General features: G+C 53.5%; 1 protein-coding gene across 8 annotated transcripts in view; it reads right to left on the bottom strand.

The window, feature by feature from the left end:
• Positions 1–26718, bottom strand: part of ATP2B2 (ATPase plasma membrane Ca2+ transporting 2) — a 210137-nt gene that overhangs the window by 109744 nt on the left and 73675 nt on the right. For all 8 annotated transcript variants that reach the window (XM_081245756.1, XM_081245762.1, XM_081245755.1 and 5 more), the window contains one exon: positions 307–811. In XM_081245756.1, coding sequence (XP_081101882.1) covers positions 307–505 — 199 coding nt within the window. In that variant the 5' untranslated portion in view covers positions 506–811. The remainder of the gene's footprint in view (positions 1–306; positions 812–26718) is intronic.

Here is a 26718-nt window from a genome sequence, read left to right as displayed (position 1 = left end):
TGCCCAGCTCCAGGGCAAGACACACATGGGCATCTGTCACCTTTCCCGTGACAGCCCATCTTCCTGCCTGCCCTGTCTTCCCAGCAGCTCCACAGCTGCCCCAGAGACCTAGGGATCCCCAATCAGAGTCTGGATTTGGATGAGTCGGACATGACGCAGCCCAGCAGCAGGGGCTGGGGAGCTGGAACTGGCTCATTGGTTCCGTGCTCAAGCCCAGACGAGGGGGTTCCTGGGGCCTGGGTAAGGGAGCCCAGGGTCTGACTGACCCCCGAATTCAAACCCCGTGTTTGAGCCTTGTGCACCTACCTTCGACAGGTGAGGTTTTGAGGCGCCGGCAGATGGTGTCAGTGTCCCCGTAGGTCTCCTTGATCTTGACCACGGCCTCGGTGCCCCGCAGCTCCATGAGGGAGCGCAGCTCCTCCATCGTGCACCCAAACTCGCCCCCATGGCTCGACTCATTTCTTTGGTTTTTGGAGTAAAAGTCACTGTTGGTCATGTCACCCATGTCTGCTGCAGTCCCCGCTCGGGGTGGGTCCGAGGGTCAGTGCTGGACGGGAGGCTGCCAGGCGATGGCTCCGTGTGGCTGTCCTCAGCACAACCTCACTGGACGGCTGTGGCTCCTGGCAGCTGACTCCAGGGGGCAGCCGAGGTGGGCTGGCGACAGTGGCGGTGGGCTCTGAGGGGTGTCCCCAGGCGTGGGGCAAGGTCCAGGGGCCGGAGGGGCTCAGGGCTGTAGACCCAGGAGTCTCCATTCAGCGGGGCCCATGCTGCTCCCTGGAGCTGGCATCTACATGGTCAGGGGCGGTGGCTCCTGCAGGGTCAAGCAGAGAGTGGTGACAGGGGTCAGGCACTGGAGGCCTCATTGGGACAGGTACCCAGGAAGGCCCGGCTTGCAGGTGCTACACACACGCCCCCCACCCCAAATAACACCCACCACACATACACATACCTGGACGTGGATGTTCGTACAATACCCCATCATGCACTGGCACACACTGCAAATCCAAATGCACTGACACCCACTAGGCCCTCCATGCTATACCAGCCCCCCGGCACAGCCTGATGCATCCTCATAACACATGCTAACGCCCTAATTGTCCACTATGGACACACTGACTTCGCGATACAAACCCCAGTGTACACACACCCTGTGACACGCCGCTCGGGATGCAACACCCCACCTGCCTACTTTTAGGGCCCACCCACTGCCATACACACACACCAACACAGGGCCCCCTTCACACACATGGTGGCGGACACCCCCTCCCCACCATGCACACTGTCACACGTAGTCACATTTACAGGCATCATCGTAACATCCCCACCTCCTCCCCTCAAAAATGCCAGTGTTCACAACCCTGTGTACACACATGCCATGCCCACACAATCAGGGGCCTAACCCCCTGCCCCCAAGCAACGGCTCCCAGACGCCCCAGCACAGATGCCTCCCCTGTCCACGCCTCCTATATCTGCCGAAACGCACAGGCGTGGGGATGGGAGAAAGCAACCCGCCTGCACCCGCAGACCACAGCTACACTGATCGAGGGCCTCAGCCTCGCCAGAGGGTCCATCTCATACATATTCACCAGGATGTCACTGTGGCCCCCAGAATGAGCCAGGGTCAACAGAACCCTCACCTTGGGGCCCCAGAGTCCGGAACCACGGACAGCGGCTGCCACGTCCCTTAGGGAGCCCAGGAGGAGGAGGGAGCACCGGCTACTCCCTGCCCACCTGGCCACCCTTGCCGGAGTGTGGCATCTGTGGAGCTGCCAGGAGAGAACCCAATCCACCCAGATACCCAACACCGGTGGCCAAGGCCCCGGCAAGCGTTGGGTGACAAAGGGCCTCTGCTGAGCTCGGCTGGGTCTGGCACAGGGACCGGCCCCGCCCAGCAGCTGCGGAAAGCTGGCCGTCCTAGGCCCAGAACAGTGAGGGGGAAGAGGTGGGGGCAGGAAGGTGGGACTGAGCCCCACCCCAGCCCCAACTCCTCCCTCGTGTCCCCCTCCCCTGCCCCATCTCTTTCCTTCACAATCCTTTCCTCTTTCACAGAGTTTTAGACCTGGAGGTAATTTAGGGTTAATCTCGTTTTCCCAGTGAGGAACCTGAAGCTCAGAGAGGGAAAGGAACTTGTCCAGAGACACAGAGAGCAAGAGAGGATGGAGCCCAGAGCTGGGCTGGGATCTCCTGACTGCCAGCCCGTTGCTCTTTCCCCTCCCACTAGGGGGCGCTCCCTCCCCTCTCTCTGAAGAACAACACAGGATCCTAAATCACAGCAATCCGGGTTCAAATCCGAGCTCTCCTGAATCCTGGCTGTGGGATCCTGGGCAAGTCCCTTCAATTTTCCGAGGCTCAGTTTCTTCATCTGTAAAATAAGTCATTCTCCCCTGTGCCCCAGCTACTTCCCAGTTTACTGGGAACTAATTGTGAACCACCATGTTCAAATCCAGTGAGTTTCCACCCGGGGTACAGAGCTTCCCAGCCTGGATCAGGGGGTGCTGGAGCCACAGGAGAAGCCTGTCATACCTCACAGGAGGGCACTTTCACTCAAGGACGCAATAGGAAGCCTTATTTTCACACTGGGACCAACTGGTATCTTACCGAGTAGAACTTAAAGTGGGCCTGATGCCTTAAGCAGAGACACGAGACACCAAAGAAAGTGTGTGCTTGGGATTCCCACCCGCAGTCCTGCAGGAACACTCGGGGTCCCTGGCCATCCGGGCTTGCACCACCACCATAACCCGTGAGTTTTGACCCCAACGGTATATCCCCGAGAGGAGCAGGGGAGGCAGGGACCAAGCAGGCCCGTGTGTAGAGATGCGGTGGAGGTCAACTGAAGGGGCTCTAGGAGACACAGCCTCTGGGTTCAAGTTTTGCCGCCTCTCAACAGACTGGGGGGCCAATTAACTTTAGTTTCATTATCTCAAACAAAGGGAGGGGGAGTAATAGTATCTACCTCATAGGTATTATGAGACTTAAGTGAATTATTTCATGCAAAATACTGAGAATTGAGCCAAGCACATGGTAAGCACTAGTTATTGTCATTATTAGCGATCCATAAACCACTTTATGAGACAGGTAGTCTTGTTATTTCCTAGAATACATGAGGAAACCGAGGCCAAGAGAGGTGAAGTCACTTGCCCAAAGTCACAGAGTTAGCACGTGGCAGAGCTGGGATTTGAACTCAGGCAGTCTGGATCCAGAGACATACTCTTTTTTTTTTTTTTTTTTTTTTTTTTTTTTCTTTTTGTGGTATGCGGGCCTCTCACTGCCGTGGCCTCTCCCGTTGCGGAGCACAGGCTCCGGACGCGCAGGCCCAGCGGCCACGGCTCACGGGCCCAGCCGCTCCGCGGCATATGGGATCCTCCCAGACCGGGGCACGAACCCGTATCCCCTGCATCGGCAGGCGGACTCTCAACCACTGCGCCACCAGGGAGGCCCCAGAGACATACTCTTAATCAGGATGCTTTGCTGCCTTCCCTGGTGCATCTCCCTCATGGGGTTCTTACAATGCTTACATGAAGTGCCATATGTGAATGAAAGTGCTTTGCAAAAACCACAAGGGACTCTCTAACGCCGAGGTGCTGTTTTCTATCTGTCTTCCTGCTACCTGTGGCGTGTCTTACAGGCACTGATAATTACATCTCTGACAGCACAAGCTATGAGAACCGTTAGCAGTAATTGTATCTGTGATGACAACAGTAGAGATGAGTTAATGGGCTACTGGTGATTTTAATGACTATTGTGTTAAGATGAACAATGATCTTCAACCAACGATCCATCCATCTACCCATATGTCCATCCATCCATTCGTCCAACCAACCATTCACTAATTGTGTTGTGTGCACCTACTTTGTGCTGACAAGGGGGAAGAGAGACAGTTAGATGAATGACCTCCATAATATGATGGGTTTGCCATGACAGGGAGTCCCAGGTGCTGTGCATGTCCAGAGCAGGAAGATGTGACCTGGGCCAGGGTATCAGAGAAGATTTTTCCTTTTAACATGAGTAGGGGATTTTTTTTCCCCTTCAGGAAAATGGGCTGTGTGACTTTGGAGAAGTCACCTAACCTTTCTGGGCCTCATCTGCCCAGTGAGGTTGACCCATCTGTCTTACAGGCTGCTGTAAGGATCCATTGAGGCCCTTATGTGTGGGTCTCTGTGTGGCTCCTGGCCTGGAGCAGATACTCTACAGTGCTGGCTTCTGCACCTCCCCCAGCCTCCCTCCTACCTACGCACCCTGTTATTAGCAAGTGCACCTCCCTCAAGGCTGAGATGAGGTTCGTTTGCAGCCAGCTCTTAATACCACACTGACAGTCACCCCTGTCCTAATTGATGGGCACACAGGCTGCTATGGACTGAATGTGTCCCCCTGCCCCAGATTCATATGTTGAAGCCCTAATCCCCAGTGTGATGGTATTTGGAGGTGGTGCCTTTGGGAGGTAATTAGGTCATGAGGGTAGAACCCTCACACATGGGATAAGCCTTCTTATAAAAAAGAGACATGAGAGAGATGATCTTTCTTGGTTGTGTGAGGACAGTGAGAAGATGGCCATCTGTAATCTAGGAAGTGGGTTCTCACCAGGAACTGAATCTGCTGGTACCTTGATCTTGGACTTCCCAACCTCCAGCACTATGAAAAATAAATTTCTGTTGTTTAAGCCACACAGCCTATGGTATTCTGTTATAGCAACCTGAGCTAAGACATGTGCCTGGGCAGGGCAGATGTCTGGGCAGCCAGTCCTGGGCCCAGAGAGGTTGAGCAACATAACTAGGGGTCACACAGCCAACTGGGGTCACAGCCCACTGAAAAGCCCCGCCCTGTTTTCCGAGCTCCTGCTGTGTGACCCTGACCAAGCCCCTTTCCTCCCTGGGCCTGAGTTTCCCATGTGGAAACTGAAGAGGTTGGACTAGTGTTCTCTGGGGTCCCTTCAGGCTCTGATGCGCCAGCCCCTTCAGAATCCAGAATGAATGTTCTGACAATATTGGGTTTATACACTTCGTTTCAGCTTATTAGCATTTAAATGACTCTGTATTGTTACATTTCAGTGACTCAAGAATAGGTTGGGGCACCTTAATAAAAAGTCTTTGCCAGGAGAGACTCTGGCAGAGGAAGGAGCAATGGATTTTTTTTGGGGGGGGGGTTAATTTAACAGAGAGGAAATCTATGTTTCGAAGGAAGGTTTTAAAAAAAACACCCCAAAACCTAAACCATCAGCTTTTCAAATCCTAATTGAAGGATGGGACATCGCAAATGAATTACGTGCTAAAAATAATTTTCAGACGCCGAATCCTTCTGTTTTCAGACGTGCGGAATTTAAATGCCATCTTAATACGTATTTATAAAGTCACCCTTTACTTTGAATTACCCCTGGCACCAGTGACAGATGTGGGGACACAGGCCCCGTCTGGAGATCCCTGATGACGAGGCCTGATGCTGCCATTTGGTAGTTTTGTGATGGGAGTGGAGTCGGGGGGGGGGGCAAGGTCTTAGCCCCTCCCTGGGCCTCCATCCCCTCCTCCCCGCACGCCTCCCTCCCTCACAGGGCTTTGCGTGGCCTACCTGAGCTAGAGCTTAGAGCAGTTCCTGGCACAGCGTAAGACTTGTTCAACAGGGACTGTTCTTCTGATGGTAACTTAACTCGCTCCTTCCCTCTGTTCTCAGCTCACCCAGACTGTCCCCCACGCTACTGTCCTGAACATGGGGCTCAGGCCAACCGTGCCATCCCCACAAGGCTCCCAGCACCGCTTGGAAGGCTGGGGAGGGTCCCAGTTTGCAGGCACAGCTTACAGGGCTAGCCTCTCCTCTGCTCTGGTCCTGACTGACTAATCCCCACAGGCAGGACATTTTCTTTCCTCTCCTGGATGCAAATTCTGGCCTTTCTGTGGTCCCCACCCTGCCCCGCCACGGCTGAGGGGACCCTCCTCGGCACGGACCGGGGAAATGGGTGAAATCAGCCAGGCAGCTGGGGGCAGAGGGACAACTGCTCTTCCCTCAGCCGCACTGGGACAGTCAAAGGGTTGTAGCCATTGTCTTAGCCGCCCCTCTCTGGGGGAGGGAATGTTCCGTGTATGTGTGTGTCAGAGGGTACCAGTGGTGTGTCAGCAGATGTGTACTGACTCTGGGTGACCCTGAAGGACAAGGTGTGCTGTGCAGGTCTACCGGAGTACGGCAGGATGAGTGTGTATCTGTGAGTGTGAGTGAGCCAGAGATGTGTGTGCCCATGCCTGCCTCTGAGTGTGCAAGCCCCGCGATCTGTGTGTATGTATGCGTGTGTGTGCATCAAAGCTGACAATGACAGTCTCGGCTTTGATTTCTCACAGTCAAGGAGAGAGAATGGGGAAAGAGGAAGGGAATTGAAAATGAATACCTCAGAGGCGAGTTTAGTGCTATTTTTAGAAAACTCCTATCCTGTTAACCAGAAAAGGAAAATCTAAAAAAAAAAATATATATATATATATATATATATATATATGTATATATTTATATATCCCACAGAAGCAGCCACGCACCAGCCTCAAAGGCACAGATGGCGGAAGCAGGGCCAGGGGGTGGGCTGCTAGGCACTCAGCGTGTCTCACATAGCTTCTCACTCTCCCGCCTGGCTCAAGGGAGGGTAGGTCCCCAGCCCTTAGCTGCCCAGCAGGGTCAACTCTCTCCACTTCCCCTGTTCTCCAAAGGAGTTTCCAATGTTACATGGTAGGAAAAACTCCACATTTCTGGTCCTCTACGTGTCTAACATACCCACCCATCCACTCACCCATCCATCCATCCATCCATTTGTCCATCCATCCATCCATTTGTCCATCCATCCACCCACCCATCCACCCACCCATCCATCCATCCATCCATCCATCCATCCACCTCTCCAATAAAAAGCTGCATCTCAGGCCCTGCCCCAAGCACTGGGATTCTGAAGAAAGCAAGGGAGGTGCACAGACCTTCCTTCTAGCTGCTGAAGTTATGCTCACTTTGCCACACAGAGTCCCCTGAAACCCCATGGTCAGGCTCTGCAGACCAAGCTGAATGATTCCTGCACAACTTTTGCTTCAGATTTTGGGAGGATGTAATCCAAATGGCACTTGCCTGGGAACCAGACCTGCTGAGTCCCAGTCTTGGCTTGACCACTACTATTAATAGAGATTGCTTAGCACACGCTTCCATGGGCTGTGTAGTATCACTGTCCCTGTTTTCCAGGCAAGAAAGCTGGGGCTCAGAGGGTTACAGATGGCCAGTGCCATACAGATGGGACCTAGCATAGTTTAAATATGCCTGCTTGAGCCCAAAGCCTCTGTGTTTCCGCTGTGTCTCAATGCCTTTCACCAACTCACGGTATGGCCTCGGACCAATGCTTTCTTCCCTGTGCCTCAGTTTCCTGTCCTATAAAGTGAGAGGGGGGTTGGACAGATACTCAGTCTTAAGGGGCCATTTTAGCGCCATCCTCAAGGATTCTCCCATCACCGGATACTTGCTTCTAAGGGCACACACACTTCCCCAAGCCTCCTTGCTGTCCTGCCATCCCCAGCAGGGCACCATCCTAGTTGCAAGCCAACTCCTGCTTGGCTGGAGGCCTAAGGAAGGAGAAATGCCCTAGAACCTGGGAGTCACAGGCTGATGAGAATTCACCTGGTGCCTTTGACATCCACTGCCCGCCCCCCTCAGCCTCTGCATGGCAGTGCCTGCCTTCCAAGATTTGTACCCTTTATGTGCTCCTTGTTTAGAAACCTTCCCTTTAAAAAGGAGAGTTTTCCGATGAAGCAAAAACAGTAAAGTCATCAGCATATCGGGGCAAGAAAGCTTAGCTGAGGCAGAAAAGTGTTGGGGGGGAGACTTCACTTTGGCAAGAGAGGGGACATGCAGTGAGAAGGCTGGGGACGGTCACTCTGCCTCAGATGGACCAGCTGTTCTGGACAGTGTCCTCTGGCTTCAGTCAAATGTCTCGGCCACCTCCCCAGCCTCATCCCTCGCCCTGCCCAACTTTCCTTACAGATGCAATGACTTCCCTGGCTGCCCCCGGCCTCCAGATCCTAACTGGCTATAGTGACACTGTCCCCTCCTGTCTTCATCTGCCTCCTTCTCTCCTACCTCCAGCTTTGTCTCCGTGGATTACAAGCAGTGGCCTGAAGGAAGGACAGAAAATGATAACAGCAACGCTTGGATCATACCTGCTATGTGCCAAGTACCATTCTATGTGCTTCACATTTGTTATCTCATTTAATCCTTCACAACAACCAACCCTATGCCACGGGTACTGCCACAGTCTCGTTTTCCAGAAGAGAAACAGAAAAAGAGAGTGCAGTGATTGGCACAGGTCTTTGGTTGGAGGGGTGAGGGTGGCAGAGGCAGGTCTCACACACACACACACACACAGAGACACACACACAGACACTCTTAAGGGCTCACTCACATCCCTCTTTCCACCAGACCAGGCTTCTACCCTTTTTTCTGGTTTCTATAATGAAGCACAGGGTTCTGCCATGTCAGTGCTCTGACCATAAACAACAGCAGGTCACTGGCTCCTTGGTGAGTCTTCAGGCTTCACCTCTGACCGTGGAGGGTTGGGGCCCAGGGAGCCGTCTCTGGGGATGAAGTGTTGATGGATGGATGGAGGTGGGTGCTGGGAGGGATTGGGTGGCTAAGGTCAGGGAACCTGATAACCACAGGCCCCCCTCTCTCCCCTGCAGGCTGACTAGCAGAGGCCGGGAGTGAGCGCTGCCCACGTGCTTGTGGTGCTGGCTGACAGCCCCCCTGGGGAGGACAAAGAAACGGGCGGTGGGTAACGGTCTCCACTGGGAGCTGTCCCCAAGGCCACAGTGCTGATTCGGGATCTGAGTTGGTTTTAGGGACCACGTGCCAAGGAGCTGTCCATGTTCTGTGGTGCTGACATAGGGCAAAGGGTTGTAAGTGCCCTTAGAGCTATCCAGGATAGAGCAGTGCTGACCAACGGAGTGCAGAGTTGGGAAGCCTGAGGAACCGGGTGTGGGTGCAGCAGGGAGGGCACCGGGCATTTTCCTTGAGTTATGTGAGCAGGCGTGGGTAGCTGACCCCAGGTATTTGTGCTGTCGCTCAAAGCCAGGTTGTCAGGCAATGAGGTGTCCTAGTGAGCAGGCCTGAGCCCAGAAGATGACACCAGGCAAGAGGTCACTTGGGGCCACTTACATGCATACACAGAAGACTCACCTTGGGCCACCAGTGCCACCTGTCACCAATGCCAGAAATCCCACGACTAATGACCCATCCTTTTGTGTTGTGCTTGGTCCCCTCCCTCTGGTTCCTGCTGGGACCATAGTTAAGTGGTGGCATCTCAGTCTGTCTGAATTTATTCAATTCTTTCCTCCATGGAATGGGGAAGGAAAATTCACCCACAGAGATGCCAAGGGATGAGTTTAAGTTGGGAGATTACTTTTGAAGAGCTGAGTAAGTTCTTTGGGGTCCAAATCAGAGAAGCTGGAAGCTAAGGCTTGGGGAAAGTCATTCTATGTGGCCTGAGAACACAGAGGCCAGGAAATAGAACTATATAGAAAAGGGGGAAAAGGCAGAAAAGCAGGACTCCTAGATTCCAAGGAGAAGGGGAGTCAGTCTGATGCAGGCACTGGCAGGGGTGTTTGTATGTGTTGGGGGGTGTTTTTCAGATTCTGTTTCTCACTACTGCAGTGAGTCTTCCAGGCTCAAGTGGAACTATCCCTGGTTTGGTGACTGTGCACTCACTGCCTTTCCTGCCCCAGCCCAGGTTCTCTCCCTCAGAGTCTCCTTGGTGGAAAGCTAGTGATGTCTGTCAGGACACTGACTTGGCTTCAGACCTGAAGGTGGTGAATCAGAAGGTCTGGAAGCCAGAGGAGGAGCCCAGAGCAGGAACTGCCTCCCATGGCCAAGGTTTCCTCTCCTTCCTCTCTTGATAAAAGCTTCTCTGAGTGGAGCTCGGGGACCCCAGAGCAGGGCCACTCAAAGTGTGGTTCCCCAAGGGCCACCTGTGTTGGCATCACTTGGGGGCTGGTTGAAACACAGATTCCCATGCCCAAGCCTGCAGAGATGGGTCAATCTCTGGTGGTGTGCCTGGGAATTTTAAACAAATAGAACCACTGCCCTAGAGCTTTGGGGGTCCCATTCCAGCCCCTCTTTTGGCCTTCTTCCTCCTGTAGCCAACACTCCCCTGGTTCTGCATTCTAGAATCCTGTCCTGCTCTTGTAGCCCAGCCTATGGCTCAAAATCATTTCCAGCTCCCTGTCCCTGCTTTTCCAAATGCCACTTCCGGCTAGGCCAGGCCCTAGGTGTCTTCTGGGAATGACTCCCACCAGCCGCTCCAGGGCCCTTCTGTCCTTACACCCTTGCCCACACCTGATGACCCCCATCCCTTCTTCCCACTCTCCTATGGCTTCCCTGTTTTGGGTGAATTGCAGTCTTTTCCCACAGTCCTGCCCTTGACCCTCTAAATGCCTCACCTCTCCCTGGCAATGTCACCCACCTGACATCAACCTGCATCCTAACATGAGTGGTTCCCAAGCTGACATTTCCACCCTGCCCTTTCTCCTAAGCTCTAGAACCAAACCTTCCATGACTCTCAAATGTCCCCTCTGAAGGTCCTCCAGGCTCTCAGACTCTCCCAGATGTCCTCATCCTTCTGTGACCTCTGTGCCAATTACGGCATCTAAAGTGTCCTCGCAGATTCCCAGAGTTGGACTATCAGGGTCGCCCTCGACTCCGTTCCCTCCTTACACTCAATCAGGTACCCAGACCCAGGGAGCAATGGGGTAAGAGCTCAAGCTTCATTTTCTTCCTCGCTGTCCTGGGCTCCTGACCTAGTTCAGGTTCCTTACCCACAACCTTTCAACTGGTTCCTCACAACCCGCCCCCTCCACCTTCACTGTCCCCAGAGTGATGTTGACAGGGACTCTCATTTACTGAGTAGCTTCCATGTGTCAGGAGCTCTGTTAGGCTCCGGAAACATCTTATTCCACAATAACCCCATGAGGTAGGCATTCTTATGCCTATTTTACAGATGAGGAAACTGAGACTCAAAGAGGTGAAATAACATCATGCCAAGGTCACAAAGCTCACAAGTGGCAGAGCCAGGAGTAGAGCTGGGGCCTGTCTGGCTCTAAAACCTCTTGGATCTGCACATGCCACTCTCTGGATTAAAAACCACCACTGGCTCCTTGGTGCCTATTAAACAAAAACATATTCATGACCACTGCATCCAGGATCCTGCCTAATTGGCTCAGAGCCAACTTCTCTGGGCTCTGGTGTAAGTGAACTCCTTGTATTTGCTGAACAACTAACACATGTTCCTGCCTCCAACCCTCTGTATATACTGTTCCCTCCATCTGGGATTGTCTACACCCACTTTGCCACTAATCCAAACCTTCCTCTCTAAGGTCCAGCCCCAATGCCAATCTGCGAAGTTTTCTCTAATTCCTCTGTTACACATTTCAACCCCCTTCCCACTGCCAGCTCATCACATGTGGCTCATTCCTCAACTTTGCACCCTCCACCCTCGGTCTGGGGGTGGGTTCTACCAGCTTGCCTCCCCCACTAGACTGTGAACTCTCTGAGAACAGGGCCTCTCCAGCCCCCAGCACAGGACCGGCCTCCACCAATGCTGGTTCCGTCACTGAGAAAGCAATCTGACTACGGAAGGACACCGGGGACAACAGATCTGGGGATGCAGCCTGCATTTGGAAAGCGAAAACTGGTCAGCCGAGTGGCTGGATGAGTGAGTGCTGAATGCACCCAGGCAGCGTGCATTACAGAAAGCAAGCTGGCAAATCTGCACCTGAACCATGGGAAGCAGCTGCTGCAGCATCCCATTTCACAGATGAGCAAGTGGAGGCTTTGCCAGGTTAAGGAAGTTGCCCAGGGTCACATCACGGTTGGATTTGAACCCAGGCAATCTGCCATCAGAAACCCTGCCTAAGTCCCTCCCAGGATGAGTCAGAAGCCAGAAGGTGGTGGTGGCTAAGGCAGTGTGACACACAGAAGCATCTGGGGTCGAGCGGGGAGATGTCCCGGCCCTTCTGGACCACACTGATCAGACCCGTGTCTTCTGCCACACCCAGTGTTACATCCCACAGAGGATCCTTGTGGTCTGGTCATTGTACTGTTCTCCCTCCAACTCTTCTCTGTATTCTACCCAAAGCTGGAGGACAGGGATAAGGTCAGGTCAGAATCTGTCAGGAGGCAGGTCCAGGCTCAGGCCCAGGGACTAGGCGGGGCGCTGGGAGCACAGGATGCCCTGCGATGACCATCCCTGGCCCCAGAGCCTCCCCTCTGGCAGCCCCAGACCCCCGACCCCAGAATCCCATGCCTCATGGGCCTGCAGAATCTCTTTGGTTCCCTCACCCAGCAGGCCAACTCTGCAGCTCTTCCCCTGACTTGGCATGGCTGTCCCGGCCACTGCGGAGACAAACAGAATCCGCCCGGCACCTTGAACAGATGGCGCCACTTCTAAAAATAAGGCTGCACCACACTCCCCGGCGCAGCCAGTCCCGGCGACAGAAGGGGGTGCGGGTGGGCGCTGCTAGCTGTGCTCACCAGCCATCTGCACAGGGACAGATGCGAACGCAGCCTCCCGGGGGGCGTGGGCCCAGGGGACCCCAGGCTCACTGAAGCTGTGCAGAGCCGTGGGCCTTACATTCCCTGAAGCGAATGTAAGGTGGCGACGACGGGTGTGTGTAGCCTGGCTCCCCTCTCTCCCCATCATCGTGCAGCCCCTCCTCCACATGTTGCGTGGCTGGGATTCCCACCTGGAACACCCATTCTTTTTCACCTGTTGCTTCTACCCCATATCTGGGCCCCTATACCCACAATCGCTAGTGCCATCTTCTCTTGGGAATTTCCTTCCACTCCCAGAAGCTTCTTCTTCCTTCTATGAATTCTTAAACCACTTTTCAGTGGACTTGCAACCTAGTAGGGTCAGAATCCCTTTTTTTGCGCTTAGAGTCAGAGAGATCTGGGTAAGAACCCTCAATCTGCCATCACTGAGTGATCGTGGGTAAATCAAGGCACTTCCCTGGCCTCAGTTGCCGCGTCTCTAAAATGGAGACGGTAATCGTCCCTTCCTTGCAGGGTGAGTGGGAAGACAATGTGAGTTGATGCAGGGCACAGGGTTCAGCCCAGAGCCTGGCCAGTGAGAGACACACAATCACTTGGAATGACAGTGATTTCTAGATGGGGAAATGGAGGCCCTGAGTGGAAGGCACTGGCCCAAGTCCTCAGAGCAGGTGCTGGCAGAGCCAGGTTCAGGCCCAAGGCCTCTGCCAGAGCTTTTACCCTCCTGAGACATTCTCCTCTGTTTCTGGGATATTCCAGGGATGTGTCTCACCTTCATCCTTGTGCAGGATTTTCCCTGAGTGCCAGTTCATCTCCAATCCTGGGAGCTGGCCAGGAGGCCTAAGGGACGCCCTGAAGATACCCCCTCCCCATTTCTCACTAAGAACCAGCCCTGAGCCCCAGCCTGACCCCGCCAGCTTCTCAAGGAAGTTCAAGTCCTGCCAGAAAGTTTAAGAGCTCAGAAGCCAAAGTGCTTCCAAGGCCCCAGGAGACCCCAAACCTTGGACCCTGGAGGTATCCACATCAGCAGACCTCCCACAATGGCCCCCAAAGGTGCCACTGCCCCTGATTTCCCAGCCTTGCAGTCTGCTCTCCGCCTCCTCCCAAGGCTGGTGATGAGGCCACTTGGAGGAGTGGGGGATGGAGGACCTGTCTGCTTCCTCTCCCCGGGGGGCATGGCCCAGACGCCCTCCCCGACCCCCATCACCGTTACTCTGCTTTTCAAACGTCCTGCTCCAGCCATCTCTCCTGGAGCTCCCCATGGCTCTGGGGGGTCTCCCGGAAGAGAAGGGGTACAGGGATCCATGGTGGGGGGAGCCTGATGTCCCCTAGATTTCAAGCCTCATGTCACGCTGCTTCTAGGACCTGCTATCTGCTGGGTGTAATACAGGGGAGTTTAGATTTTGGGTTTCAGATGCAGTCAGAACCTGTGCTCAAGCCGTGCACAATTCCGAGTCCTGGGAGCCTTCTCCAGCCTACCTCACTCCCCCCCTGCCTCTCTAGATATTTCAGTCCCTGACACCTCCTGCTGAATCAGGGCTTTTGCTACCCCAGACTCCTTGTTACAGCTGACGACTGACAAAGCCAGGGCCGTCACCTCTCTTTCCCTCTCCAGGGCCAGGCCTGGCGTGAGATGGGTGCCAGGTTCCGGGGGCTCTGGTGTGTGCATCTTTAGTGGCTGCCCCAGATGCCAACGATATCAGGCCTGCTCGGAGCTGGTCCTTGTCCACCACATCCTGAACTGCGGGGGTATTCCAGGAAGCCCCTCCCCAGAGCAGAGAACACCAAAGGGGTATCACTGTTTGCAAAGCTGGAGGGAAAGCCAGAAGAGGCCCTGATTCCACAAGCTTACTTGAATCCACAGACCAGAAGGGACCTCAGAGGTCAAAACCTCTGTGATGCCCAAGCCCCTTCATAGCACCTGTGTAGAGTCCTGCTTGGGCTTGCATGCTTCCCTTGACAGGGGGTTCACGCCCTCCTTCCATGATAATCTATGTCCATGCTAGGAATTACCAAGTTCTTTGGGTTGAGCTGAAATTTTCTTCTTGCTAACTTTTTATTGTTTTACAGGTAATGGGCGTTTTCCAACTCAAACAGAACAACCCTGCTCCCCCTTCTCCACTTGAAGTTCATGACCGTGGAGGCATACATATGTGTGTGCCAGGGAGCACACGTGTGGTTGCACAAGGGCGTGCATAAGCCTGCTTGAACATGTGTGAGCTGGGGGCGGGGGCAGCGGGGGCTGTGCTGAAATTTGCAGAAATGTATATATTTTGGAAATAAGACTCTAGATGGTGCCTGTAGGGGGATGTCAGGGAACCATGGGTCACGGCAAAGAGTTTTATTACCACCTTGAGACAACCTTAGTCTCCCAGTTTGGGAGATGGGTAGGTGGCGAGAGGGGGCACCCACAAAGGCTCCAGAACAGAACGGAAGGCCAACCTGTAGAAGATGCCTTGTCACTGCCTCTGTGGCTGTCTGCAAGGTGGCCCTGAACCTCTGAACCCCACACCATGCCATCAGATGACTTTATCTCTCAGGGAACTGTGCCATTAGGGTTTGACCTGAACAAAATGACAGCAACGACAGAATATCATTTTATAAGAGTAGTCATAAAATGCTTTTCAGCTTGAAGTTCACAAAGAACCCACTGATTATTTACATTTCAGAAGTAAGGAACTAAGGCGAGAAAGATGCAGGGGTCTATGGTGGGCCCTGCAGAGAGTGATGTCTCCGGGGGGCAACCTGGGGGATCAGGATTCTGCACAGAACATACAACTCCGGGGCTGGTCACCCCCAGCCATGGGTGGAGGGGCTTTGGGCAGGCTTGGCCAGGAGGTCTGCCATCAACCATCCCTGGGCCACCATCTTCCCTCTTCGGCTTGAGTTTCTCCATCTGTAAAATGAGGAGCTTGGACTAGATAGCTTATAAGAGACCCTCACATACTGGCTTGTGATAAGTCTTGGACACTGGATTGGGCACAGGGGAGGGGGCTTCTATGGCTCTCGGAATCCCTTCCCCAATGGCCATGTGTTTGCCCTTGGATCAGCCAGAGTTATCTTCTGGATACTGGGACATCTATGGGGGGAAAATTTCCTGTTTTAAAAAATAAAAAAATCAGCTCAGAGCTTCCTTGTGAACATGCCTTAGTACAAGCTCTTCCCTTCCATTTGCTTCTCTGCCTGGTAGACTCCTATTCACCCTGCAGGGCCCAGCTCAGAGGGCCCCTTCTCAGTGAACACTATGCTGACCCCACTCTCCAGGCAGAGACAATTGATCCCTCCACTGGGCTTGACCATTCACACCATCGAGGTCAGGGGACTGTGTCCATCTATCTCCAGGTCCCCAGTGCACCTGACAGACAGAGTCAGTTGTCTAACAGAAGCTTGCTGAGTGACCACAGGAACCCACAGCTTGACCTCAGAAACTGAGAGAGAACAAGATTGCCTGAGTCCTGGGCTCACCCACTTCTTCAACAGCTGCTTGCTTTTGAGGCAGACAGCATGCACTGAGCGCCTACTGTGTACCTAGCACTGGCCTCCAGGAAGGATGGATGCTGTGGCCTAACTAGAGGAAGTGAGATCACCTCCCTAGCAGGGGGATGGTCACAGTAATCATGGCAGCAGAGTAGCAGTAACAGTAATAAAAATAATCATAAGAGCAACTAAGTGTTATTACTGCCAAATGCCATTTAGCTTTTTCTATGCACGATCTTGCTCATATGCATAACAGCCCCTGAGGTCGATACTCTAATTTCCTTCATTTTACAGATGATAAAACTGAGGTTCAGATGGTGGGGTGACTGCCTAAGGTCACATCAGGGTCTGCACTATGGTTTGACTCCCAAGGCTGTACTCTTGACCTTGGCACTTAACAGATTCCCAGATCTGAGTTCCTGGTGTCCAGGTGGGCTGGGGGCTGGGAGGAGGCCCCCAGGCTTTTGACAACTTCAGCATCCATAAGGAACCCCCCCAGTGGGATTCTTGTCTGCAACACTGCTGACAGGTGCGAGGCGGGGGCTTTGGCTGACCTGGCAGGCTGGGTATGAGGGGCGGGAAGCAGATGGCAGCCCCTTCCTGTGTTTGGAAGAAGTCAAGGGTGAAATCCTGGAGCCGTCAGCCTGGCTGCATCACCTGCTGTTAGAAACGGCCCCTAGGCCAGAGGGCTGGCGGCCACCCAACATGGCTTTGCTGACGAATGGTAGGCCTGGGGAGGTGCCAGCCCAGCCCTTTTCCATGGAGAGCATCGCTATCTTCTTATAATTAAGGACTGTTACTGGAAGGGGTTCTTCACAGTACTACCTCCTTTGTCTTGCCTGTGACTCTGGGGCAGAGGGAGCAGGGTGCCCATTTTAAAGATGAGGAGACTAAGGCTCAAAGAAGACAAGCGACTTCCTTGATGCAGGTCCCTCACAGTGCTGGGACTGCGAGGCAAGGGAGGCCCCTAGGGTGCAAAATGCAAGGCAGTGCTCATTCTCAGGCTCCTCTAAGTGCCGAGTCCCCACCCCTCCCCTAGCTGTCTGTCCTGCAGTTCAAGTCCACCTGAATTAGCCATGCACCTACTTGCCCCACCCCCACCCCAAACACAGGGAAGAGAGTGAAAATCTACAAAGTGATTTTAAACCCATTTTGGTAATTGTGTAGATGACAAGGCCGTAATAGATTCTAAGAAGTACCCAGAACTGTAAAAGACGTTTAAAGTCGATGTCCTAGGAATCAGTGCCCTGAGCAGCAATAGATTTTGGGGCAAAGAGTTCATTTCTCACTTCCGTTCACTTGGCAAACTTTTGCTGTGGGCCCACTACATGCCTGGACTTGTGGGATGCGTTGTGGACAGAAAGGAGTCGGACACAGCCCTGTTCCCTCCCTGTGCAGCACGGGTTCTGCACACTGTAACGATTTCATGCAAATAATCATGATAAACTAACATTTATGCTGCATTTTCTATGTGCCAAGATCTGTGCTAAGCATTTTACAGTCATCATCTCATTTGATCCACATCACAACTCTGAGGCAGGTATTCTTAGTATCCCATTTTGCAGAAAAGAAAAATGAGGCAAAGAGAGGTGAAGTAACTTGCCCAAGGTCAGGCAGAATACAGCAGAGCTGGGATGGATGCTCAGTACAATGTTTCATGGGTGAATGAATGAAAACGTAGGGCAGGCCATGCAGGGAGGCCAAGTAAACAGAAGGGTGATGTGATTGGTTAAATGTGACCATGCAAAGTGCCCTCAGAGCTCCAGGAAGCGGCATCAGGCCTCCTGAGGGCAGCACTAGGAGTGGGTCAGGGAATTATCTGTGCTTTGGGGCAAACTTCGGCTGCAGGCTTCCAAGAAGAGGGTGACAGTGACAGCCACCGTATCAGTTAGCAGCGCGAGGAAGCTCCGATTTCTCCCTCTGTGAGCCTGACCACATGCCCCATCTATAAAAATATCCCAGGCTGATGGCCCCTTTTACCCCGAGAAAGTGGGCTCTGAGACAGGTCGGCCCTGGGCACGTATGAGAGGAACAGGAGGCCTCTCCTGGGCTGCCCCGGTCAAGGGTCCCAGCCCTGAGCCCTCCTGCTTCCCGGCCACATAGTGACCATAGTGGCGGGGCTCTGGCCTGCAGGGAGGGGGCTGCAGCTGGACACCCTGACACCCAAGCCTCCCCAGCTCGCGCCTCAGTTGCCAGGCAACCAGGCAGCTCAGGTTTCGGGGGCTGAGGACAGGGCTCGGGTGAGGGCATCAGTTAATTATAATAGATACAGCCCAGCCCGGGGGGGCTGCTTGAGATACACAAATCTCAGACCTGGGCAGGGCGTGGGTGGTCCTGTGGTCATTTTGCAGATGGAGAAACTGAGCCCTGGGAGGGAAAGGGAGTTGCCTGAAGTGACCAGTGAGTTAGTGAGGAAGGCAGGGTCATCTCGCTGAGAAGGTCAAAAGAGAAATAAAAATTCAGAAAGTGATGGAAAGTGTAGTTGCCACGTGCAGGGACTGACTGTGTGCCTGGCACCGTGCCAGTGGCTTCTCCCACCACAGCCCAACTCATCCGCAAAACTACAATGAGGGGCAGATGTTGTTTTCATGCCCATTCTATAGATGGGGAAACTGAGGCTCAGAGAGATTGTGTAGCCTACTTGAAATCATGGAGTTGGTAAATGACAGAGGCCAGATAGGAATGCAGGCCAGTGTGACTCTGAAGTCTGTAAGCTTCGCCCCGACCGGTACCGCCCTCAGGGACTAAGGAGAGGATGGGTGAGAACTAAGGGGGCTGCCTCACAGCTGGTGGTCTCTGATCTCTCCAGCAGCCTCTGGAGGGGGAGGCGTATCAATCTTCCTGTCTCAACACTGAGGATGCTGAACTCAGGGGTTAAGTGGTGGTCCCAAGGTGACCAAAGTAGTAGGTGGGGATGTAGGATCTGAACCCACATCTCTCTGGCTTCAAGGCCTAGGCTGACCCAAGTTGCCCAGTACACTGGCTGAAGCCTGGGGCAGTGCCCCTCTGCCAGGCCTCCCAGCGTCAGGCATCTCTGCCCCTCCCCCACCCCCAGCAGCGTGAGAGTTCTCAGGGGACAGGACCCCACTCCCCAGTCCCGGAGAGAGCCGGCAAGCCCCAGCATAGAGCGGTAACCTTTGATTCCAAGCCACTGGACCTCTCCCTCAGTGGCCCACGCCTCCCGCAACCTGAGCCTGGGCTGGACGGGGACACGCAGGTTGCCATCGCGACAGCACATTGGATACTGACCTGGGGACCCGCTGGCAGCACAGGGAATGGGCAAGCCTTGCCTCAGAGGGATGGCTGGAGGGATGGAGGACAGGGGCCCTGGGGGCCCTGCAGCGGCCGTGGTTGCTCTGTGGGCTAGGCTGGGCACAAGATGCTATTTATAATTCTGCTGAATGGGCCCAATGACCCGACCCGCAGTCCAAGGGCCGGGAAGCCCAGCAGCTGCACAGAGGGGAGGAAACAGCTCAGGAACCTCCACCCCACTCCCGCACCCCTGGTTCCCAGCTCTAAGCACGGGGCTGAGGGAAGTGGGGAGGACAGGACGTCTCCCCCACCACATTCATTACATCCCCCGCATCCACCCCTCTGGCCGATCCTGCCCTCATCCCTGTGTCCTGGGCCAGGTTCGGCCAGTGTGGGAGGCTGCGGGGGGGCGGTGCTGGGCTCAGAGCTCGTGTGTGTGTGTGTGTGTGTGTGTATGTGTGTGCGTGTGTGTGTGTGTGTGTGTGTGTGTGTGTGTTCCAGGATGCCTCCCACTGGAGGGGGAGGAGGGGGTTGGGTGGAGAGTGAAGAAAGGGGAGAAAGAGAAGCCGTAAGGCAGAGAGGAACTTGAGAGGCTGGGGTGGGAGGGACGGGGGAGGAAAGGAGGTGGAGGAGGGGGAGAGAAACAGAGGCAGCCTTGGAAAGAGATTAAGTGAGACGCAGTGAGAGAGAGAGGAAGGACAGGGGCAGGGAGGTGGACAGCAGGAGGGAGGAAGAGGGGGAGAGAGAGAGGGAAATGGACGGACAGACACAGAGCCAGAGAGACACCGAGAAACTGGGACGATGGGAGACACAGAGAGGAAGGACAGAGCACCGCGTCCTCTCTGCCCCGGTGGTCAAGCCGCGGGTCCAGAAGCCGAAACGCAAACATGACTGGGTCCTCATGGGGCAGCTCAGCAGCCTGTGTGTCGGGGAGAGAGGGCCTGGGCCACGGTGCCTGCACTGACCACCCAGCCCCCTCGGCCCGGGCCTGGAACTCTGGCCTGGGCATCCCTCCTCCAGTCCCCTTGCCACCCGGGGACACAGGGCAGCGCGAGGGCGGCTGCAAGGTCACCGGCACTCAGCCAGGAGAGGCATGGTGGTGGCTCCCGGGGCTTGCCGGGCTGTCCGCCCTCGGATCGGGGTTATTTTGGGAGCTAAGCAGCCAGAACCCACCTCCTCCTCCCTTGTTCGTGGGCCAGTGGCTGCTGACTCAAAATATTCTCTCAAGGAAAGTGTCTCCCTGAAATCCAATGTCACTTCGTCTGGGAGGCCTTTCCTGACCCTCCCAGATTAAATTCTCTGCTTGCACAGGGCCTGGCTTGTACATCCGGTCCAGTGCTCGTCCTGAGGAAACAGAGCCAGGGTGTATCTACCCGTCTCCCCCATTAGACTGTGAGCTCCATGTTTACTGAGCAAGAACTTGACGTGCACCATCCTATTTAGCCTCTCAGCTGCCCTTGCGGAGGCTTCAGGAGCAAGCTCTGGCTTACAGAGGAAGAAACCGAGGCACAGAGAGGCTAAGGGGTTTGCCTGTGGTTTCACAGCTGGAAGTTGCTGAACCAAGGTCTGACCCATGGCAGTCCGATTTCAGAGCCCAGTCACATGGCCACCGGGCATACAGCCTTCCCTGCTCTAAGGATCACTTCCACTCCCAGGACTCTGCTCAAGATCCTCTGTGGCTCCCCAGTGCCTCTAAGATCAAATCCCAATGTCCCACCGGGTACTAATTCCTTTCCTCTATTCGTCCTTCCATGGTCCTTTCAGGTCTCATTCTCTCCCCCTGATCTCCTGCTTCTAGGTCCCCTCTGCTCTGGCCTTTTGTGATTTACTCACTCAAGAGTTATTTAATGAGCACCTACTGTGTGCCAGACACACCGTGCTTGCTTCTGTTGGAAAAGACAGGTTGTGAAAAGTGCTATGAAGAGACTAAGGCATTATGACCGACTGCGGGGAACTTATTTTGCCAAGTAGACGTGCAAAGAGCTGGGGCCAGTGTGGGCCAGGCAGAGGGAACAGCACAGGCGAAGACCCTGAGGCGGGAAGGGGTGGAGCATGCTTTTAATAACACAAAGCGTGGCTGGGCCTTGGGAGTGAGGCAGAGCTCGGAGAAGGGCACGGGCCAGGCTGTGTGTGGCTTCGAAGCCGTGGCGAGGAGTTCGGGTTTTACGCCAGGTGCAGAGGGGCGCCCCTAAAGACTTCTAGGTGGCAGATTAGCACGAAGTTTGTTTGTTTTTAAGATCCATCATCCATTGGAGGATACACTGTCAGGGTGAGAGGGAGAGAGAGTGGGAAGAAAGAGCGGCTACTGCGTCATCCAGGCGAGTGCGGACAGGGTGCCGGCTGCAGGGCCGTGGGCAGGTGGGAGATAGGAAGAGAACCAAGAGGATGAGCGGGGGAGAGGCAGGCGCAGGAGCATGGCCGGTAAGGGCTCCGCCTTCAGCAAGAGGGTGGGTGACGGTGCCATTTACTGGGATGGTAAGTTGGGGAGGGAGCAGGTTTTGGGGGTTGGGTGGGCACGATAAAGGATCCTGTTTTGGACTTGTTAACTTTGAGATGTTTGTGAGACGTCCAAGTAGAGATGCCAAGCGGCCAGTTGGATGATGAGTTGGGAATGCAGAAGAGAGACTCTGGCTGAAGATAAAAATATGGGAATCAGCAGCTTAAAGATGATATTTAAAGCCATGGGACGGGGTGAGATCACCAATGAGAGAGCACAGTGAGAGAAGGGAGGCAGCTCAGAGCCGAGCCCCCAGCATTTGGAGGTCAAGCAGAGGAGGACGGAGCCACGCAGCCCGCTGGCTGACCTGTCAGGTGACTCCCTGCTCAAAAGCCTTCAATGGCTCCCTAGAACCCTCAGAACAAGGTTCAAAATCCGTAGCTCAACACACAGCTCCTGCCTACTTCTCCAGTCTCATGGCCTTCGGCCCCTCACTTGTATCCTTCCTTCCAATTGTAATAAGCACCTTGTGAAGTTCCACACCCCCAGGCTTTCGCCCGGGCTGCTCCCCCAAAGCGCCCTTCTTTGGGCAAAGGCTAATTCTAACTCTTGCTCTTCTAAAGCTTTCTCGGATCTTCCAGGCAGACTTTGCAACCCCGCCTCTGTGTTTCTATGGCCTTCTCAACATGCTACACTATCACTGTCTTTCTGGGAGCCCCCTGGGGGAGGGGGCTGGTCCACCTCCGCGTCCTGGGCCTGGCACGTCCGAGGCTCACGGAGAGCCCTCGTGTACTCAGCATCCATCTCTGCGTCACCCATGAGTTGGAAAAGTACCATCTGAGCTGGGAGGGGGCCAAGAATGTGGACTTCATTCCTTCCATCCTGAGCCTGGGCTGCCGCTCTGAACAGACTCACAGGAAGGAAGCTGCACAGAGGGAGTAGGTGAGTGGGTGTGAGAATGAGGGGCGGCCACTGGGCACTTGCCGGGCCTCCCACCTGCCGCTGCAGCAGGAGCGGAAAAAGTGAAAAGACAAAATCAGGGAGCAAACAGCAATCAAGTTCATCTTCCTCACTACTGCCCCAGCTCATGACTAGAGACTTCATTGTGTAGGAAATCAAAGAGGCCTTGGGGAGAGGGGCACTTCGTCCTGCACGCTCCCAGGCCACTTTTATTCTGTATTGTGTCTGATGTTACCACCCGCAGGCTCCTGCAGAAAGCCTCTCTAGCTGGGGGGCTGGGGGTGGCACCTTGCCCGTTTAATGAGCACCTAGTAGGTGTCAGGCACCATGTGTTTGTTTAAGGGCACGGACTGGGCTTAGGCAGACCTGGGCTCTGATTCCAGCTCTGCTACTTCTACACTGCCTTGGGCAGGTCATGGCCTTGCTCTGGGACGGTTTCTTCATCTGCAAGAGGGGGATATTTACACGTGCTTGCCTAGGCTTTGGGGGAGGAGATGTGTGACAGTGGCTGTGAAATGTTGAGCACAGTGCCTGTCACACAGCTGTCTCCTTTCATCTTCCTAATAGCCCTGTCAGAGGAGTGCTGCTGCTCCCATTTTACAGACAGGGAAACTGAGGCTCCGAGAGGCCCAGATTGCAGAGCTGGGACGGACAGAGCTGATGTCTAGGAGCATTTCTGTTTCCAAAGCCAAAGGTCCCTCCCCCTGTGATGCCCCATGCATTCTCTTAGCTGTCATTCAGTCAGTTGATTTTGGGGCCTCGGGTTGGATGCTGGGAACTCAAAGGTGAATCAGGCAAAAGCTCCACCCTCTGGGGGTCAAGGCCTCCCACCACTGATTACTTGATATCCCCTCCTCCCAATCAGAGAAGCTGTGAATGGGAGGGTGGGGTGGGGACTCCCAACTGTACAGGAGGAGAAATAATTTGGTTACAGGCCCAGTTACTCCTTTTGGGACCAGGCAGACAGCTAGGGTTACTCCTCTGAATCTCAGTTTCTCCATCTGCAAAACTGGCATAAATTTTATCTCCCCCTGAAGATATAACCAGAGGGTTAAGCAGAAAAGCATTTAGGTAGGCTTGGCGCCATTGCAGGGAGCCCCAGATCAGGCTGTCTTTAGCCGAGGTCCATGTAAAGGTCCTTTGTAAAGGTTTGTGTAGATTTGCATTTTTTTCTGAGGAGAAAACCTATGGCTTTCATCAGCTTCTCAAAGCAGTCCCTGACCCCTTTGTCCCACAAAGACCCAGAATCACTCTGCAGCGGGACCAAGTCGACTCCCTGCTTTCCAATGAATGCTGTGTAGAAACAGTACCAAGATGGTGGAGCCAGGAAATCCAGGGGCCTGGGGGTGGTCAGAGAAAGCAAGGTTTGAGGCTGGGACCCCAGGCTTGGGGGCCCTCAGCAAGGCAAGGCCACTTGAAAATCACCTCTCACTCTACAGCTTTCCCACAGTCCTGTGGGTCTGGATACTGTAGTAACCAACTCCCCTCCAGGCCAGCCTGGCGGAGGAGAAGGAGCTCGGATACTGGTCTTTCCCAAGCAAAATGCAAAGCTAAATCTTCCAGACAGCAAGTTCCGGTCACCATAATTGATCAGCCTCTTGTTTAGAGGAAATGAGATTTCATCCGACTCCTCCATTAGCCCCAGGGATGGGAGAGAAAGCGACAGTGCAGTGCAGAGAGCTGTGATCACAGATGCACCCCGAATCTGGCCAGAGAAGTAGACGGACGGTATAAGCTACAGCCCAGTGAGATGCCACTCAGAGAAGATACCTTGGAAAAATGCTCAGGGGCTCATCTGCTTGGACATCCACCACTAGACCTATTCCAGAAGTGGCCCAAAGTCACTTATTCTAGTCTGGTGGATCCTAAGGTGGGTGACCCCATTGGCGGCTCCAAAGGCAGATTGTAGCTAGAAACATCAGTTGACTTTGGGGCCTCATCGTGGTTCCTCCAGCCCACACCTCACCACGAGCGACAACCAGCTTCCTACCTGGCCTTTCTACCCGGATGTCCCCACACCTCACACTCAACCGAACTCAAGTCCAACTTGTCAGTTTTTTCTTTCATGATAAATGCTTTTTTGTGTCTTCTCTGAAAAAGTCTTATTCCTAGGTGGTGAAGATGTTCTCCTATGTCTCCTAGAAGCTTTACAGTTGCAGATTTTACATTCGGATCTATGTGTCATCTCAATTTAATTTTTCTCATCTACTTTTTTTCCTATTGTGGTTAAATCTACATAACATAAAATTTACCACCTTAACCATTTTTTAAAAAAATTTTTTTATTTTTTGGTACGCGGGCCTCTCACTGTTGTGGCCTCTCCCGTTACGGAGCACAGGCTACGGACGCGCAGGCTCAGCGGCCATGGCTCACGGGCCCAGCCGCTCCGCGGCATGTGGGATCCTCCTGGACCGGGCACGAACTCAGGTCCCCTGCATCGGCAGGCGGACTCTCAACCACTGTGCCACCAGGGAAGCCCTCTTAACCATTTTTAAGTGTACAGTTCAGTGGCATTAAGTACATTCACATTGTACAACCATCACCACCACCCATCTCCAGAACTTTCTCATCTTCCCCAACTGCAACTCTGTCCCCATTAGACACTAACTCCCCATCCCCCACTACCCCCCGCTCCTGGCACCACAATTCAACTTCTGTCTCTATGATTGTGACTACTCTAGGGGCCTCATGTATGTGGAATCACACAGTATTTGTCCTTTTGTGTCTATTTCACTTGGCACGATGTCTTCAAGATTCATCGTGTTGCAGCATGTGTCAGACCTTCCTTCCTTTTTCAGGCTGAATAATATTCTGTTGTAGGTTCAGACATACATTTTATCCATTCTTCTGTTGATGGACACTTGGGTTGCTTCCCCCTTTTGGCTACCATGAATAATGCTGCTATGAACATGGATGTGCAAGTATCTGTTTGAGTCCCCGTTTTCAATTCTTTTGGGTACATACCCAGAAGTGGAATTGCTGATCATATGGTAATTCTGTTTAATTTTTTGAGGAACCACCATACAATTTCCTACAGCAGCTGCACGATTTTACATTTCCATCAACAGTGAAGAAAGGTCTCAATTTCTCCACATCCTCGCCAACACTTATTTTCTGGTTTTTTTTTTCCATAAATTTATTTATTTTTGGCTGCACTGGGTCTTCGTTGCTGTGCACGGGCTTTCTCTAGTTGCAGCGAGCGGGGGCTAGTCTTTGTTGCAGCGCGTGGGCTTCTCATTGTGGTGGCGTCTCTTGTTGGGAAGCACGGGCTCTAGGCACGCAGGCTTCAGTAGTTGTGGCATGTGGGCTTAGTAGTTGTGGTTTGCGGGCTCTAGAGTGCAGGCTCAAGTAGTTGTGGCGCAGGGGCTTAGTTGCTCTGCAGCATATGGGATCTTCCCGGATCAGGGCTCGAACCCGTGTCCCCTGCATTGGCAGGTGGATTCTTAACCACTGCACCACCAGGGAAGTCCCTGTTTCGTTTTGTTTTTTATAATAGCTATCTTAATGGGTGTGAAGTGGAATCTCACTGTGGTTTTGATTTGCATCTCCCTAATTATTAGTGATGTTGAGCATATTTTCATGTGCTTATTGGTCATTTGTGTGTTGTCTTTGGAGAAATGTCTATTCAAGTCCTTTGCCCATTTCTGAATTGGGTTGTTTGGCTTTTTTTGGTTGAGTTGTAGGAGTTCTTTATATATTCTGGATATTAATCCCTTATCACATATATGATTCACAGATATTTTCTCCTATTCCATGGATCATCTTTTCACGTCTTTTCACTGTTGAGAGTATCCTTTGATGAACAAAACTTTTTAAGTTTGATGTAGTCCAGTTTAACTATTTCTCTTTTGTTGCTCGTGCTTTTGTTGTCATAGCTAAGAAATAATTGCCAAAAACCTCCCCCGTCCTGTTTTCTTCCCTCTCAGTTTGATTTGTGTATGGTGTGAGGTAGGAGTTCAACCTAACGTATCTGGAATCCAACCCTTAAACTTCCCCACCCCCACCTCATTCTCCCCTGGGGCTCACTGCCCCCATGAATGGCCTCATCT

Source organism: Mesoplodon bidens (genome assembly GCF_964165515.1).
Source record: "Mesoplodon bidens genome assembly, chromosome: 10".
Lineage (NCBI taxonomy): Eukaryota > Metazoa > Chordata > Mammalia > Artiodactyla > Ziphiidae > Mesoplodon > Mesoplodon bidens.
Note: the sequence above shows the minus strand (reverse complement) of the source record. Positions and strands in the feature narration are given on the sequence as shown.